This window comes from Phyllostomus hastatus, unplaced genomic scaffold, assembly GCF_019186645.2.
Source record: "Phyllostomus hastatus isolate PE091 unplaced genomic scaffold, TTU_PhHast_1.1 phas_contig_17, whole genome shotgun sequence".
Lineage (NCBI taxonomy): Eukaryota > Metazoa > Chordata > Mammalia > Chiroptera > Phyllostomidae > Phyllostomus > Phyllostomus hastatus.
The window spans coordinates 14,096,209-14,114,727 of NW_025333664.1; the positions used below are offsets into that span (position 1 = coordinate 14,096,209).

Consider the following 18,519-nt stretch of genomic DNA (forward strand, 5'->3'; position numbering starts at 1 on the left):
GCTTCTTCCCCTATCAAATGAAGTAGGGAGACTCATGGGGACACTGAAGTGCCCTATAAATCCAAGCTTCTCTTCATTCTGTCTTTTCAGATGGGAATGCAAGAAAGGAAGAAACTTACTGTTGTTGTTTTTTTAAAGCGGCAACCGAGAGAGTGTTTCTAGTCTTGGCAATTAGACTAAAAAAGCTAGTCTCTTAATTTTCCTTAATTTTTGAGACAACTCAGAATTTGTGCCCAAATATAAGCAGTGCAAAACTGGTAAAAAACAAAACACACAAAATCTTTTTCTCCTAAACACCAAGAAACTGATGTCCAGAACACTGCCTTTCAAACTGTAGTTGTGATACACTAGCAGATTGTTTAACCAACTTTAAGTGTCACAATTTTTTTTTTCAACATGAAACAGAAAAATATCAGAATTCACTATTCACAGGAAAGCTAAAGCATTGTTCTGTGCAACTCCTGTTTCAGTTATACAACATAAATACACTTGGTGTTGGGTCGTGATGTCAAATCATTTTTGGTGGCTCATAGAAGAGTTTAAAAATGTCACAGTATTTCTGGCACATGCAGATGCAGGCAAACCCTACTTATGAGGCAGGCTCTCTTCAGACAGCAGCAGGTGCTGACTAACTGCACCCCGCTCCTTCCCTATTGGACCAGACACTGTGTCAGCACTGCCACCACCTCCCCAGGACTTGGCACGGGGCCCGGAGGAGAAAACGCTCTCTACGCTTCCGTGAGGCTGAACAAAATGGGACAGGACACTCTCACCTTGTCGATGAAGTACAGGGCCACCGCTCTCTGCCGGACTTTCATCTCTTTGGACTTCCAGTCTTCTCGATATTGGTTCCGGATCTTGTCCACACACTTCTTCAGCCGTCGGGCAGTCTCGTATTTCTGCCAGTCTTTCTCACCCTGCAGAGACCCAACCCCAAAGGTGGACTGCTTAGGGACGGTGGGGTAAAGATAGACTCTAAAATTCAAGTTCAGCACTCGGAACCAAAGAGAAGGAACTTGAGCTTAAAGCAAGGTACAAAAAGAGGAGTACTGAAGAGAAATTGCAGGACACTGACCCTAGGGAGAAATCACGTTGCCCCCTTCACTGTTGAGCACACCTGGCTCTGTCTAACGACTACGAGAGCCTCTGGCTTTCATCCTGTAAAGTGTTTATGTCCTTGGGAAAAGCCCACCTGGCACGTCCCAGACACTGACTTTTGTCACCACAAAGGGTGTGAGACCCCCCCATTGCAGCTTTACTGCCGAATCTGTGACCCAAGAGCAGTTTCCTACTAGAGCTGACGCTTGTTAAGTTCAAGGCAACCATCTCCAGTGTGATGGAGGGAACTGTCACAGAAGCAGAACCAAAGAAAGAGTCTAAAAACATTACAGCGTGTAACGACAAAGGAACACAATGATTTCTAGGAACAGCCATAATTATTCACCGTTCTTGAACTCCTGCATTTAGAAGTATTCTTGATTAGACCGAGGAAACAATGTTCCAGGGAAGCCTTTTCTTTTTAAACATTAGAGCTTTCCGTGAAGGTTTTAAAACTGAATTCTAAAGCCAATGAAAGGTTTTTAGAAGAGTGTGACAAGGCTGTAGCCAACAGGAATGGGAGATTTCTGCTAGCAAGGACTAACAGTATTAAGTGAGAAAGGTTAAGGAAGAAAAATACTATCTGAGATCCCTAAAAAGGCCAGGGAGTATTACAAGACCTAGAACAGACCATATGACATGAACACAGGAGTGAAATTTAAGAACCCAAGAGTCCCTGCTCTTAATTCCTCCACCCCACATCAAGAAGAGGCGCAGCGATTCTACCCGTGTCTGCCTGGTGTCTGCCTATGACACAGACATGTGGTCCTTGAGGATGTGGTTAAGGCAACTGTCCTTCTGAGCACGAAGGCATGCGGGGTACATGGAACAAGAATGTCCTTTACCCCCTAACAAACGCTCAGGGATGAGGGCTTACCCGGACACGCTAGGGGCCGTCAGCACTCTCCCACAGCTGGGAGAGCTGGCTTTATGTACTTGTTTGGTTAAAACAAGTGCTTTGGTAACTCTACGTTGTGGGTGGGTGGTGTACAATAGTAGTTCGGTGACACAGAAGAAGTATCTAAGTTCTGTTTCCTGACAATGAAAAGCTGAAAAGTTCTCCGAAGTAAAGCTGAAAAGTGATTTTCCGAAGTACATTTTGACATTTAAGAGTGAGTAAGAAAAGGTGTGATACAAGCTGTCCTTATGTACCAGTCAGTATATGTCTCCACGACATCACACTCACACGAGACGGGGCACCAAGGGCTTGTCTGCAACAACAGTCTCCAGTTCAGGAGTGGGCTCTCTCCTTTTACTTTAAGGCAGAGGTCCTCAACCTTTACAGCACCAGGAACCGGTTTGGGGGGTGGGGGTGGGGAATGGTTTTGGGATGATTCAAGCACATTATTCGCAAGCTCACCTCCTGCTGTGCAGCCCAGGTCCAAACAGGCCCTCAGGTTAGGGTCCCCTGCTCTAGGGCACACAGGCCCACCAAAGCAGGCTCTGACTCCTCAAAGTCGTGCAGAATTTATTTCCTCAGTCTCTTAGTCATGCCGCCGAAACAAGGCTTATAAACCCAACAAACAGTTCGTTCACAGAGGATGTCCCAAGACCAACTTTCCTTCCTGTGTGGGTCGGGCTCTTGGCACGAGGCCCCAGGATTCCCGCAAGCAGGAGACAGAGATGAGGTGGGGGCAGGAGCCACCCTGCCTACAGAGTTCTAGCAGGGGAGGGCGGCCTCCAGGAGGGGTGTTTATCCTTGCCGCCTTCAGGTCCCTGAACAGCATCGAGAGTGAAATGCACTTGAATAGTTCTTTCAGAATATTTCTAAAAAATAAACCATGTTTTGATTTCCCAAGCAAGGTCTTTATCCAAACCCCCTCAGTAAAACAAGGTATCCACTGCAGAGCGACTGCCTTTAACCCCTGGTCCTCTTCCCCTACTCAGTCAGCCCTCTCCAGTAGACAAGAATCCAATTTGATTAGTTATACAAAGCATCCTCTGGGTAACTTTTTTATTTTAAACCAGTGGGCCCACCACATTTTCTCTCTCCTTCTAATATAACCGCTTGCCCGTTAAGCACAGTGGGTCAGTGGGGTCAGGATCTGGGTTCAGGAAGGCAAAGTGGGAGGTGAGAGGACCCTGTTCTCAGATTTGTGCTGGGGAACAATGACATCTGCCAATATGAAGTGGCTCTTTCGTTGCTTCTCACTCCCCTGGTGCACCCCATGTGAGTCTGTCCCTGTGCAGGGCACCAAAGAGGAAGTGAATGGCTTTTTGAATCCCAAAAATATATCATTTCAACAAAAGACACGACAAACTATGGTCTGAAGATAAAAAAAACCCACCTGTCCATACGTCCCCATTTTAAACCATATTTACCCTTTTATTATGGATTTGTAGAGAATTTATATTTTATTCAAATACTTTTTTCAAGCTATTAGTGTTATTCCAAAGCTTTCATGTTATTCATATGTAAGTGTATCAGTTTTGGCCCACTACACCTGCCCATCGTGACAGAGTATTTTTTATTGTCCCACTAAATTCCCTCGTGCCCCTTCCCAGTTAACCACCCAATGAGGAGCTACCGAACCTTTCATCTGACTGCCATCACCATGAATTAGCTTTGCCTAATCCATATTATAAAAATGGTTATCCTACAGTACAGACTCTTATGTCTGGCTTCTCAGTGTGTTTTTAAGATTCATCCAGGTTGTTCCATTTATTAGCAGCTCACTTCTTTTAATTGCTGGTAATACAGTCTACTCTAAGACTATCCCTAATGTGTCTGACTATACCATAATGTGTTTATCTGTTATGCTGATGGACCCCTGGGATGTTTCTAGTTTTGGACCCTCATCTAATATGAATCCAAAAGAAGCAAATGGAAGGAAGGGTCTAGAGGCTGTGGGACAAATAATGGCTTAGAGTTTTCTACGATAAAAATACATTAGTCCTCGGGCTTCTGGTCAAGATGGTGATGCAGGCAGACATGGATCGCCTCCTCACACAACCACTCAAAACTACAAGTAAAATACAGAACAGTCATCACTCAGGATGGTCAGAAATAGAGTTGATGAAAGTCTGACAACTACGGAACTGAAGAAACCACATCCACCCAGACTGGTAGGGAGGGCGTGGAACAGGCTGGCCCCACACCTGCGTGGGTAAAAATTTGGGAGAGGTATCTCAGAAGCACAGTCCCAGACCCACATCAGGCCCCCCAGCCCAGCATTCCAGTGCCAGGAAGGTAAGTCCCCACAACTTCTGGCTGCGAAAACCAGTGGGGACTGAGTTGGTGGACGAGGCTGCTGGAGCCCCAAGCAGCTCCTCTTAAAGAACCCACACATGGACTTCCCTACTCAGACTCACTCCCTCTGAGCTCCAGCACTGGGGTAGCAGCTTGAAAAGCACCAGTGGCATGCAAGGAGAGACTGACGTGTCTGGTGTCAGGATGAGCAGAGGCCATTGTCCTTTTGCTGAGCCCTCCTACCACAGAGCTGGTACGCCAGTGCCAAATCTGAGACTCCATCAGCCTGGCTAACACTGTATGACCCACCTTGGAGATCCACAGAGGCTCTACCCGCCCAACTTACGGGCCCATCCAAGCTGCTTTTCCTTAAGAATGACTGGTATTGGCTCCTAAATCCTATCAAACAAGCAAGAGCTAGCTTCAATGAGCTCCAGCCACAGCCAGGTTAGAGTCAAAACTTGGCTTCATCTGGGAATCTCCAAGCCCAGTATAAGTAGCAGCCATCTCAGATTGCTTTACAGCTTAGGCAAGGTGGTTCTAGGCAAAGCACAGGTGGGAGATGACTACCTTGGCTTGAACTACCCAGGAAACCCTAGGACCAGTGCAGCCAGTGGACAACTACAGACCACATCAGAGCACCACCACCCTCCGCCCCTCCACAGCTGATCCTCCATGGAGGGTGGAGGCTGTTGGTCAGTGGTCACAGTCAGTCCTTGCAACTGACTGGCCTGAATAAATCCCTCCCACTGATCTGCCAACAGCAATCAAGGCTCAAATGCAAGAGGAGAGTGTATTCAGCCCACATGAAGGGCACATCTTGAGTACCTAGCTTGAGTGAAGGGGAGGCTGTGCCACTGTACCCTTCAGGACACCTACTACATTATTAGGCCACACTACCAAGACACGGAGTCAAAGCAGCTCTACCTAATACATAGAAACAGACACAGGGAGGCTGCTAAAATGAGGAGACAAAGAAACATGGCCCAAATGAAAGAACAGATCATAACTCCAGAAAAAGCTAAATGAAACAGAGATAAGCAATAGGTCATATGCAGAATTCAAAACACTGGTTATAAGGATGTTCAAGGAACTTAGTGAGGACCTTAACAGCATAAAAAAGATCTAGTCAGATATGAAGGACATACTAATTGAAATAAAGAAAAATTTATCAGGAAACAACAGTAGAGTGGATGAAGTCGAGAATCAAATCAATGAATTGGAACATAATAAAAAAAACAACCAATCAGAACCACAAGAAGAAAAAGGAATCCAAAAAAAAAATGAGGACAGTACAAACAGCCTGTGGGACAACTTTAAGAGGTCCAATATTCACTTCATAGGGGTGCCAGAAAGAGAAGAGAAAGAGCAAGAAACTGGAAATCTATCTGAAAAAAGAGGGAAAGAAAACTTCCCTAATTTGGTGAAGGGAATAGACATGTTAAGTCCAGGAAGCACAGAATCCCAATCATGATGGAAGCAAAGAGGCCCACTCCAAGACACATCATTTATTAAAAGGCCAAAGGTTAAAGATAAAGAGAGACTCTTCAAAGCAAGAGAAAAGAAGTTAATTACCAGAAGGTTGACACATAGGAGGCGTGTGGGAAGAATGGGTGAAGACTCGAGGGAATTAAGAAGTACAAACAGATAGTTACAGAATATCCACTGGGATATAAAGTACAGTATAGGAAGTGGAGTAGCCAAAGAACTTATATACATGACCCATGGACATGAACAAAGGTGGGGGAATTGTCTGAGAGAGTGGGGACTGCTGGGTGGAAGGGGCAAAGGGGTAAACGTTAAGGCAACTATAACAACATAATCAGTAAAATGTAATTAAGGAAAGACATTAGTCCTCAGATTGAAAGTCTGGCCTGAGTATCTATAATAGCATGTCCATACTTAGATACAGCACAGTGAAACCACGGATCACCAGTTATAAAGATGCATTCTTTATTTGACAAAAGACAGTCATGAGGATGAAAATAAACTTTGGGGTAAACAAAAGAAGAATATGCCACCCATGGATCCTCACTAAAGAAACAGTAAAGTGTATTTCAACAAAGTAAACCCAGAGGAAAGTTACTAAGTATAGAAATTAATCAAATATTTGTCAGCTAAAGAGATGGTTGGAGTTTTATGGATCCATGCAGGGTTTTTTATTTATGTTTGTTTGTTTGTTTTTAAATAAAAAGTAGCCCTGGCTAGGTGGCTCAGTTGGTTGGAGCATCACCCATACACTGAAAGGCTGTGGGTTTGATCCCCAGTCAGGGCACATACCTAGCTTGCAGGTTCGATCCCTGGTCAGGGCACATATGGGAGGCAACCAATCGATGTTTCTTTCTCTCTCAAATCCACAAAAACATATACTTGGCTTGAGAATTTAAAAAAAAAAAGTATTAACTTAAGCAAAAGAAATATGAGGTATAAGAACTGGAACTAAATAAGGAGTTAAGAGTTAGAGGATGTTCCTGTGTCAATGTCTGGGAACAAAGCCAGCCAGGCCCCGACTGGGTCGCTCAGCAGGTCGGAGCGCCACCTCACACAACCAGGGCTGAGGCTTCAGTCCCGGTCAGAGAGCACATACGATGTCAGCCAACAATGCATGAACAAGTGGAACAACAAATTGCTGTTCCTCTCCCTGCTCCAACTCCCCCCCAAATCAATAAATAAAAATCAGCGTTTCTCTCTCTCCCTTCCTTTTGCTCTAAAAATCAGTAAATATAGCCTCGGGTAAGGGCTAAAAAAAAAATCCGAAGTCTTCATTGCAACTTGACAAATTCAGCTCAAGATTAATAAAAAAGAGCAAAGAACTGAGAAGAGCCAAGACAACGCTGAAAAATGAGATGCGGAGAACTTGTTCCACTCAGTAGTAAAACTCGACAAGGCTACAGCAGTTGAGACAGTGTGCTGGCAGAGGAGAAGTAAATGAAAAGAATTAAACAGGGCAGAGCACAGAAACCGTCAGACGTGCATGTAGAAAAGTGGTATAGGAGCTATTACGACTAAATGTGTCTGGGACAAATGGTTTATTCATCTGAAAAAACATTAGATCTCAACCTCACAGCACGCATGAAAATACATGCTGGTGGATTAAAGACCAAAGATAAAAAAAGCAAACCCCGGAAATGCTGGCCCGGTTGTGGAGAAGGAACCTGCACTCCGCTCTGTGGGGACGGTGGGGATGTGACCAGGCTCAAGAGCCTTAGAGAACAATCTGGAATGTAAAGGCTCTCTGAGTGGAGTTTTCACCCACATACACACGGAAAATGTGTTCATTTCGGCACAGTTCACAGTAGCAAACGATTATGAACAACCCTACTTGTATGACCAGTGGGCAGTTTTTTATATAATCAGGTACTTTTTACAGAAGAAAAATGGATAAGTTAGAATATATGTCAAGATAATGAAATCTCAAAACCAAAGCTGGGTGAAATTAACAAGTTTCAGAATGATCTTAACCACATGCCTATTTTGAAATTAAACCTTAAAAACAATACTGCACATTGTTTATGCACACACAAATATACTGCAAAAATAAGAAACTACACGCAACAGTGAAAACATTAAATTCAGTACTATAATCTCCAGGGAAGGAGGTGAATGTTACACATGGGGTTTCACCTGTCCGTCTGAACACTGTTTATGAAAGGGAGGAGTTGAACAGGACATGAAGTTCAGGTCTGACACATCCAGACGGTGGGCATGCATGTTCATTACATTATCTGTTCTTGTATATTTGAAATATTTTATTGAAAATGAAACATGTAATGCTCATATCTTTCTATTTTATCTAGAAAAGGGGCACCTCTCTTGCTGGCTATGCAGTCAAAAACTACTCACGGACTGTCACGCCCAGACCCCTGAAGATCTCCCTGTTCTGCCAAATGGGAGAGCCAAGGAAGAATGATAGAAAGCTGAAGGAATCACATTTCATTTTCCCTCAACAGTACCACCTGCCATGCCTTTGACTCTCTTCTTGGCTCCTAGGATTCCAACCCAACCGAGTAGAGTCAGCCACTCTGTCCTGGGTGCAAGGTTCTAGGCAGGGCCAACGCTGAGCAACTTCTAGGTTCACAACCGCTAATCACCATCCAGAAACCTGCACAAATCCCTACAGTGCCTAGGAGTTACGTGGACAGTGTCTGCAGTAAGTTGGCCGGTGCTCTGCCCTTGAAGTATCCCACTTGGCTTTCCCAGCAAGGGCCGCAATGCTCAGAGACGGCCCCACAAGCACGCTCCCAGAGTAAGAGTACACACTGCACATGTATTCGGAATCTGCCTCTCTCCCCCCGCGCTGCCTTCATCTTGTCCTCGCTATCACCACTTCCTGCCTGCAATACTACGAGCCTCCTACTGGTCTCCCTACTTCTTGTGTCTAATTCAGTCTCCGTGCAGCAGCAGACAGAATGATCAATCATGTCACGAGTTTCTAAAACACAAACCTGGTGTAATTCAGCCTCTTTCAAACCCAGTGGCCTCCTATTTAGGATAATATAAAAAATTTTAAGAAAATGTTTGAAGATCTGGCCTGGATCCTTCTGTATCCTCCCCTGAATTCCTTCATGAAGTTGTTTCTGATCTCTTAACTGCTGAGAATAACTGATTTATTTGTCTAAACCATCTGACATTTACCTTTCTTCTAATACAACTGAATTCTTACCTTGTGATATTTCAGAGGGGAATACAACATGTTTCTTTACACAGGTGATTTTTGCTCACCATGAGGTTTCTCTTTCTGGCTCTATATTTACTCTCAACTAGAAAAAGTGACATTTTTGAATTGAAGAAAACACAGAGATGGGTAGTTTTCATTAGAGTACAGGACTGTAAGCTAGAAAATGTGCAGTTTAGCCTCACTAAGACACACAGCCTAGTGAGCTTAGTGGCTTTCCCGTTTCAACGAAGGTCTAATGACCTGTAAACCCAGGATAAGGTCTTCCGTCCCAGTCCCTCACACGCCAGCAGTGACGGTCTATGCAGAACTAATCCCGTGACTGTTTTCTTGTGGAGCTCATCCCTCTTTAAGGCTGCTGTTCCCATTTCTGCAGTGTACCTGGGGGAGGAAGCTCGTGGGACTCCTCAAGCAGGGTGCGCCTAGCTGGCTAACAAGAACTGACTGCCCTTCCAGAACCGTTTTCTCCTCCAATCACAGCACGGACAAATAACAACACGTGGATATACAGCAGTTCGTGCCATGCTTTCATGTGCATTATCCCACACAGTCCCAGTGGGACCTGCCCAGATGAAACCTTGGGAAGTCAGAGTAGGGTAAGATTTTACATCTTTCTGGATTCATAGTAATTACAGTCCCCTCCTCAGAGCCAGGAAAGGCGAGGAGAGGAAACACACATTTATTTACCGCGTTCTTCATCACGTTCTGACTACTGGGTAGTAAGCAGCATGAAGGTGGAGAGGGCCTCTGTTGTGTTTACCAACCCAATTCCTAGCATCACGCATACGCTGTGCCAGGAGCGTACTGGGATTTCAGAAAATGCTTGTGAATGAGTAAGACTGCAACGAGACGCAGAAAACAGGAACATTTTAGGGAGGCCACCAGATCACGTTAACCATGAAAGTACTTGCCTTCTTTTTGTGGGGAGGGTTTTTAATTTGTCAAAGTGACTCCAGAGACCGAGTACATTCCATTTCGGTAACAAGAGACTACCGGCCCCACTGACTACGGTGGCTCGGAGCCACCCCTTACCTTGATTCGTGAGCTGGGGTTCAACATGATGTATTTAATGGAACCCTGGATGTTCTCTGTCCAGGAGACCAGCCAAGTGACCTTGTTGTCGTGTCGGACTTCTTTCCATTTATGTCCTGGAGGAGGAGAAGGAATCTTGGAATCTCTGTGGAAATAACCAAACGGGAGAGCCGTGAAATGAGGATAGGCGAGGAACAATTTCACCTTTCGTGACCTGATGTGGGCAAATCCACTGAGCTCTGACGTCCAGGTTCCCTCCCCCTAGTCAACACACGGAAAACACGTGGGGCTCTGCGAGTGGGAACACCATTCTGCCCCCATTGGTTCTCTCTAACGTGCAATACGTGCCCAGCCACTAGCAACAAGGGAAGCCCCTACTTCATTTCTGGCCGCAAGGGGGAACGGCAGGGGCGGGGGCGGGGCACTCACTTGCTGCAGTTGATGATGATGTCCTCGGGCATGATCCGTCTCTTCAGCATGCCCATCTTGGGGTGGTTGCCACGGCCGCGGAAGAGGCCAGGGGGTTCGATCTTGAAGTTGGCAATCCTCTCTCTGTGGTTATCCATAATGCAGAAGCCATATTCTTTTAGTAATTTTTCATTCTCCTCTTTGATTTTCTGGAAGATAGCAAGGAACAAGTCAAAATGGGTCCAAATGTCTGCTCTCTACTCATATTCTTATCTTTGTGTGAGAAGAGGTCAAGGTCGAGAAAAGTCTAAAAATTCCTAAGAAATGAATTTAGTAAGGGAAATACCTCTGACAGAGTTTCCAAACTTAAACATGACAATACTCCCCTAAAGATCTACCTACAAGGATTTACTTCAATTAAAATTCAAAACTGATTCTCTCATCCTTAAGGATGCACATTTATGAATATAAACATGCCTCGGTATTTTAAAATGTAACTTCAAGAACCAACAGTTTTGCTCAGCAGAGTCCGAGCGGGGGACGGAGCAGAGCCTCTGTGACGGGGCCTCCCACCACCGCCCCACACGCACCGACAGGCTCCAGGGCCGTCTGGTTGGAGGGCACCACACCCGGGCTCTCCAGCCCGAACCAGCCTGCCACGGAGCCTTTCCGAGATCCGCGGTGAGGCATGCTGGGACCCTCGCCCCAAAAAGGCGTGGGAAGAGATGTGTAGCCCCCTGACCCTGCTGCCTCTTCACTCACTATTATACTCAGCAGCCCAATCTAACGAAGTCCCGCTGCCCTGCGTGGGGCCAGACTGAGAACCAGCGGGCAGCAGGCGTCCTCGGCAGGCGCTCTGACAGGGTAAGACTCACGACACCTCCCTATCTTTGGATCAACACTCCAAGAACAAAACACCAAGGTGGTTTTCGACTTTAAAAACTCCACCGATGTGAGTAACAAACCAAGCTTCACTCATCTGGAGTCCTGGCGGGAAGACTAAGCCAACGTTGTGAAGTCTGATGCAGTTACCATTCTCACAGAAACTCACCATTCTGAAGCCAAAGGTCAGAGAGACACCATAAAACAGTGAGTTACAGAAATACCTAGTAAACATGCAGGTCTTTTAAAATATTGAAACTACAGGGCTTTGAAGTGCAAAGGATTTCTTAAATTCTTAACTTCTGGACCTCCAAGTTGAAAGAATGAAACTCCTGCCTGCACTCCTCTAGACTGGGGGTTGGTTAACTTTTCCTGGATAGAAAATACTTCAGCTTTGAGGGCCATAAGGTCTCTGGTACAACTACTCAACTCTGTCTGTCACATGAGCACACCCGCAGACAACACGTAAGCAGAGGTGCCTGTGTTCCGATACAACTTTTTCACAAAGGCAGGCAGGCTCCTGATGCTCTAGAAGAAAATCACACCCCAGCTGGATACTGAAAAGACCCTTCAGGAAACAGGCTGGTCAAGGCTAAAGGTGGATATAAATCAGTGTGGCTGGGTTCCAGTGTAAACAGATCAAACCACAGGGAGGTGCATGACCAGTAGTGTTTTATCTGTCAGAACTCTCTAATATCCAGGAGCTACTGTGGGGAAGATCTGTAAAACCTGTATTATTGGACTGTCTGGTTTTTAGGTCAGCAGCACCAGAGTTCTTCAACTGAGACATTTAACAAAGGGCTTATTTATAATTTTCAGTCTACATAAGACCCCGAAGAAAATTTAGATTCCACTAGGTTGAGAACCCTAAATCTTCAGAACAGAACCATGTGTTGAGTACAAAAGTCAATGCTGTCTTGTAAGAACAAGAAGAAAACTGGATGAACTAATCAATATTCCAAACTCCTACAGAAGCTTAAGAAGTAGTACCAGTTTCTCCTCCTTGCTCATCTGTTTCCGAGCTTCCGACTGGGCTTTGAAATACTGGCTCATCTGGGTAAAGTCACATTTACTTAGGTTGGTGATAGTATTCTTCTCTTCATTAGTCATTTCCTAGTCAAAAGAAAATAGAAGAATAAGGTAAATACATTAATAAGCCCTCAGGCTTCCTTGCAATGATAGCAAAGCACCCTTTTTTTAGTCAAAGGTGTTAATAGGTAAGTTAATCTAAATTAGTGAGTTTTGAGGAAAAAAAAAATTGGCCTGTCACCGAGATCCCCCAGGCACATGAATGCCACAACTGGATAGCCGTGCAAATGTTATTCATTTTAGAAACGAGAGAAATCGTCCCATTTTCAGTCTCTCTGTTCATTTATTAAATCTTATTTCCAAAACTTAAGAATGTAAACTTCAGCTCAGCCTTTGTCTACATGATCCAGAATGAGAGTAACAAGACTGTTTAAAACCACCTAGGCAGATACAGGATATGTGGTTTCAAGAGCAGAAAGTACCTAAAGCAAATAAGCAAGAACCAAGAGGGCCTAGGGCACCACACCGACATCGCCCCGCAATGGCAGCAGCAGAGCACTGCCCCGCAGGGACGAGCTCTCCCTCGCTCAGCTGGACCTGAGGTTCTCTGTTTGGCCTAATGTAATAAATTCCCTCCTGCAACCCTATGACAGGTGGGAGGAAAAAGTGTAAGTGTTCTCATTGGATAGAAACCCTATATAGTATAGTAAACAAACAGGAAAAAAATTAACATAATATAATTCATGAACTCAAATTTTATATCCAGGGATTTCTTGTAAAATTAGAGTTTATTACTTAGTAGTTGATCAATACTTTTGCAAGGTGCTAGAAGATTAATACATATACCTTTCTCCAGTCTTTAAAGAAATTTTTCCTAAATATTTCCTTAGTAGTATATTCATGGTCGAGCATTTTTGCAAAGAATGTAGCTACTTCCTCTGCTTTGGGGCTCAACTTCATGACTTTACCTAGAAAAGAAAAAGTAGTTCCAAAAAAAAATGAGGTGCAATATTAATGTTCTGAGTGCAAACACTGAGCTCTGGAGAAATCTGCTTCAATGGCGGTTTACCTGTGCAAGGTACATAAAGGTGTGGTGGCACGCGGTAACAACAACAACAAAGACAGTATTCTGATTTACATCTACTTGTATAAATGTTCCTTCTCTTCAGCAGATATTTACCTGAGTCATTCTCTGGAGACTATGTCAGTAAATTGTTCCCAGGTGCCTGCTCAGGACAGGGATGACCTGGGGGAGGCCCAGTCACTCTTCCTTTTCCTTTCAGCAAGCAGGGTCCTGTACACCTCTTCAATGGTTTTTAAAAATCAAATCCTCAGAGGGACTCCTGCCACTGCTAAGCTAAGCAGCTTCTGTTCAAGAAGGGGAGGGAAGGATAGGGCAGGGAGTGGAAGAAAGGAATTGTGGGGAAAAGAAATAGGCAACTTTCTTCTTTCAAGTTAGGTGGATGGAGTATGAATAAAAAAAAATATATCCACAGCAGGCAAGCCCAGATATCCCATATCAAAAGTCCTCAAGTAAGACCTTCCTCTGCAACCTCACTACTCAAAGTGTGGCTCCACAGGCCAACAATGTTGACGTCGGTGGAAGTTCAGTTTGTTAGCAGTGCAAACTCTCAGGCTCCACCCAGACCTGCTGCACCAACAAGTGCATCTCGGCGAGCCCCCAGCGGCTGGTGTGCACACCAGGGGTGGAGCGAGCTGTCCAGGAGCACTGGCACTGTGAGGCAGCCTCACTCGGGGAATCGGGACTCGTCTGGAACACAAGGGATGATGGGGTCCCCGCCGTCTCTGGCACGGTGCGTGTTTAGTAAAAGCCCTTCTGAAGGAATCCTGATGTTATACCGCGTTAAGTGAATCTGCATGGGGCCTTGGGGTTGTGTGTACCTTAAGTAGTTTATAATAAAGGAGAAGTACTTGGGAGTTGAATCTACTTTTCAAATAGAATACTTTTAACAGTACTCTTAGGGCCCATTTCCATTTATTTCTCGAAAATCCAACTTTACAACACCACCCTTGGCAAAATAATTTGGCTATATTAAAATTAGGTTAAATAATATACCACTACTTTGTTATTACATAGGCACTACTAATTCACCAAGGATTTCCACATTTATTATAGAAAACTAAAACTTAATTAGAAATCTAGTCATTTCAAAACTCAGAGGACAGCCCTGGCTGGTGTGGCTCAGTGGATTGAGTCCCAGCCTGCGAACCCAAAGGTCACTAGTTCAATTCCCAGTCAGGGTACATGCCTGGGTTGTGGGCCAGGTCCCCAGTTGGGGGTGTGGGAGAGGCAACTGATCAATGTATTTCTCGCACACTGATGTTTCTCCCCCTCCATTTTCCCCTCCCCTCCCCCTCTCTAAAAATAAAGTATTTTTTAAAAAAGCGACTCAGAAGACATTTCATCTCGTGGTTCGGAGGTTACTGTCCCTGACTGTAGGGATGTTGAGAATTGTAGCACAAAACTGAAACTGCTGTGGTGCACACAACCTGCTTGGAATCCAAGTAACTGAAAAGGCCAACAGGTGGCGCTGTTTTCCCCTCCCACCCTCCCAAGCTCCAGTCTTTGGAAGAAGAAAGACATTGGGAAGGAGGGTGAGCAGCTGGCTTTCAAGGGTCTTCTGCACTTCTGCAGATCTTCCCCATCCAGAGTTGCCAGAAAAGTTGAAACATACTTCTGATATAAAGGAAAGTATTAAATCACCAAGAATAAAATAATGAAATAAAATAAATGGCAAGAAAGAATGTGAACTGTTCTTAGGTCTGTTTGGTATTTCCTTTTAATTGGAGACTCATCGGGCAATTTTACTGAACTCTGTCCCCATAGAGGAAGCAATTTTGACACCTCCTGTTTTAGATGAGCCGTCAAAAGATGAAATGACAGCTCCCAGCAGCAGGTGGTGGGAGGATGACTCGAAGGTTCCTGGCAATGGCAGTGCTCTTTGGAAAAGACTGAGCTCAGAAAGAAGAAAATTGCTGAGTCAGAGCTGAAAACTGGAGGTTCTTAGAGGCAAGTCCCTGCTGCAGCCAGCCCATGCCCCACCTCCCTGGCAGGTTTCTAAAGGAGTCTGAGAATTCTCTTCCCTGGAGAGCTGGCAGGACTTACAGAACCAATAGGAACTAGTAAGACAAATGTGACTTCCTGACTCACTGCAGAGCGGGAACTTATGTAATCAAAGGAAATCAATTCCAGAGAAAAGACTGAGAAAATACTACAGCCCTGGAGCTGGAGCTCCTATCTTGCGACGCAGGACTGGGCAAGAATAGGGGAGAGGCACCATGACGACCAGGTCAGGCCATGGCTCCCCATCCTCAGAAGAGAAACCCAAAGAGTAGGGAATCTAGTTTCCCCACAAATCACTCTGAATCTCCAAGACAAGGCTTTACCAGCTGACCTTTCTAAAAGCTCTCAGTAAACCCAGACTATGGCTACAGAATAACTGTATTTTATGACTGTCTTCTTCAAGGTCCTAGGCTCTTTCTTTTCTGTGGAGTTTTGGCTTTCAGTCACACTTGAGAGTCTCCAGGAATGACCCACTGGGAGGGCGGACGGAGCTCTGCCCCGTGCTCCCTGGCGAACACCGACCGGGTAGCATGTGTATTTGGTGCAGGCATTTGTCACCGCGGCTCCGCAGTCCTGCTGGACTGCGGACACCTTGAGATCAGGGCTCAATCAAGACTGACCATTGCTGGGCCTTTAATGAACACACTTCTATAAAACAAATTCCAGCTTGCAGAGTCATCTACTTGAAAGATCCAAACCTTCAGTACAAAAACTTACTACCTTGACCTATGGGCATGCATGGCCCTGAGGCCACCGCATCAGGGAGACAGATGTGCATCAGAACTCTGAGTGTTCACCCTGATGCTTTTGGCTGTTCTCCTGTTGAGCATTTCTCAAAGTTTGGTCAGCAGATCAGTTGCTTCAGAAGCACCCAATACCACTCCACACCTATTAAATTGGCCCAGATTCACCTGGGATTAAGCACATAGGAGTCTGAGGAATAATGGTCTAGCTACTTCTGAATAGAAATCTTGGAATAAGGGAAATCAGTTAAGCATTACTATCTGCATACTGCTACACTGCCGAGGAGGAGCATCGAAGACCACTCTCAAACTCTTCAACCCAAGGACAGAAATACTCAGGAGAATTAATGGACAATTCCAAGGGTTCTACGAGAATGAGGTCGGTCTTCAAAGCAGCTCATCAGACTAGGCTGCACATACAGCGAAGGCACAGTGTTCTGCTATGTGGAGTGAATGACAAGACACTCACCAGCCCTACCTCGAGGCTGATGGCAATCCTCAACCAAATACTAACACTATTTCTAACGATGAGCAGCTTGTCAAATGTGCATTATATTGCTAAAATAAAACATTGTTATCCCATAAGGATTCTCTAATAACTCTTGCAAAGGGTTAAAAATAAAGCTCAAATAAAATAAAGCTCCTTAAAAATAAAGCTCAAATAAAAGCATTCAGCCTGTGGACGCAGTGCTGTGCATTACGTAGAGGAACTGTTTTGAGACCACACAGGTACATTAACAGCCCCTTTCTTATGGCACTTTTCAGCATGAAATGGGCCTTTGAGAGCTAAATAAGTACCTAATGGCCCTCTCCCCAAACAATATGATGACAATAAAACAAAATGAAATAAACAAAAAGGATTATACAGCACAGAATCCTTCCTCACTTTCTATTCCTAAAATAGAATCAGACACTCTTCTTGGCCAAGAAATGGACAACCTTGGAACAACTCACCATCATAGTAAAACTTGACACTCTCTGGAAGAGGTTCATATGGTGGAGCAAATACAGGACCTTTATGTTCTAGGAATTTCCACTTGATGCCCTCAGGATAACGCTCTTCTTCCCACCTTTAGAAGACAAGGTACAATCTCGTTTAGTGACTGCTTTACCTATTACAGATTATCACCTATTAGATGCCAAAATTATTATCTGTTCAATTGACCGATGCTTTAGAATGACTCAGAGCCCCACAGTCAAGGCCTACATCAAAATAACCAGTGTCTTTCACAGCAAATAAGATGAAAATGGAGAAAAACACATTTCAGTAGTCCGGTCGAAGATGCTGCGCACAAGAGGTTGTCACTCAAGGAGCCCAGCAACAAGTGGGGATGTGGGGATATGGGGATGAACATAGCTATTTTCTCACAGCGGTGTGACAGCAAGCCACAATTGAGCACAGGACATTTATACTGCTGATACGTAAGAAAAGGCCTCCTGGGAGTGACGCTAGTCCAAGGTACAGAGGAAGACAACCCTATGAGAAAGTACACAACGGGACAGAAGACTAGGAAGTAACAGTTCTGCTGGGTTATGTTGAGTTTTGGGTGCTTATGGGTTATTGAAAGCTATCTAGCAGATAATGATAAGTGAATGTAACTTTTAGTAGAAAGAGCTTTTTAAAACCCTTTTTATTTAAAAAAATCATCAAATACAGATAAATGTATAGAACACTATATATGTATAGAACACTATATACCATCACCTATATACAAAATTGTTAACATTTTACTGAATTTCCTATTTTTTTCTGAATCATTTAAAGTAAGTTGTGGCTATAATACTGCACCCCTAAATATTTCAGCAAACATCTCTATAAAAATAAAAAAATACTCTCTTACTTAGCTATAAAATAATCACATGTAACAAAATTAATAATTTCCTGGTAGCATTCTAGTTCCCAGACCATATTATAAACTTTCCAATTATACCCAAAATATATTTTATAAACTCAAATCTAATTAAGGACCACACACTGTCATTGGCTGGTGTCTCAAAGTCTTTCTCTAGAATCAGACAGACTGTCTCACCACTGCCAGCAGCTTGTTCTTAAGAGTCAGTTCTCCTGGAGAGAGTTAAAACGTCACAGATTTCAATCTTCACTATTTCAACCTTAAAATAAAAAGCCCTATAGTTCTGCAGAATAATTCCAAATGCCAATTACCCACATTCTATTACCTTGCATTTTCTTCCAACTTCGATTTTTTAAACAAAGATCCGAAACATCAAATAAAAATAGCACGTACCCCACTGTGTGCTATAAGAGTATACTATAAAATCAAAGACAGTATATATTGTCAAATGATCTCTGACAGGGTGCCAAGATATTCAATGGAAAAAGGACAGTGTTTTTAACAAATGATTTTGTTGAAAACTG

At 44.2% G+C, this 18,519-nt stretch overlaps 1 protein-coding gene across 1 annotated transcript in view; it reads right to left on the bottom strand.

The window, feature by feature from the left end:
* TOP1 (DNA topoisomerase I) overlaps positions 1 to 18,519 on the bottom strand; it is an 87,578-nt gene that overhangs the window by 9,337 nt on the left and 59,722 nt on the right. The window contains exons 9-14 of the mRNA XM_045833175.1: positions 17,097 to 17,212; positions 13,161 to 13,282; positions 12,276 to 12,398; positions 10,425 to 10,612; positions 9,996 to 10,140; positions 774 to 917 (exon numbers count right to left, since the gene is read on the bottom strand). Of these exons, the coding sequence (XP_045689131.1) occupies positions 774 to 917; positions 9,996 to 10,140; positions 10,425 to 10,612; positions 12,276 to 12,398; positions 13,161 to 13,282; positions 17,097 to 17,212 (838 nt within the window). The remainder of the gene's footprint in view (positions 1 to 773; positions 918 to 9,995; positions 10,141 to 10,424; positions 10,613 to 12,275; positions 12,399 to 13,160; positions 13,283 to 17,096; positions 17,213 to 18,519) is intronic.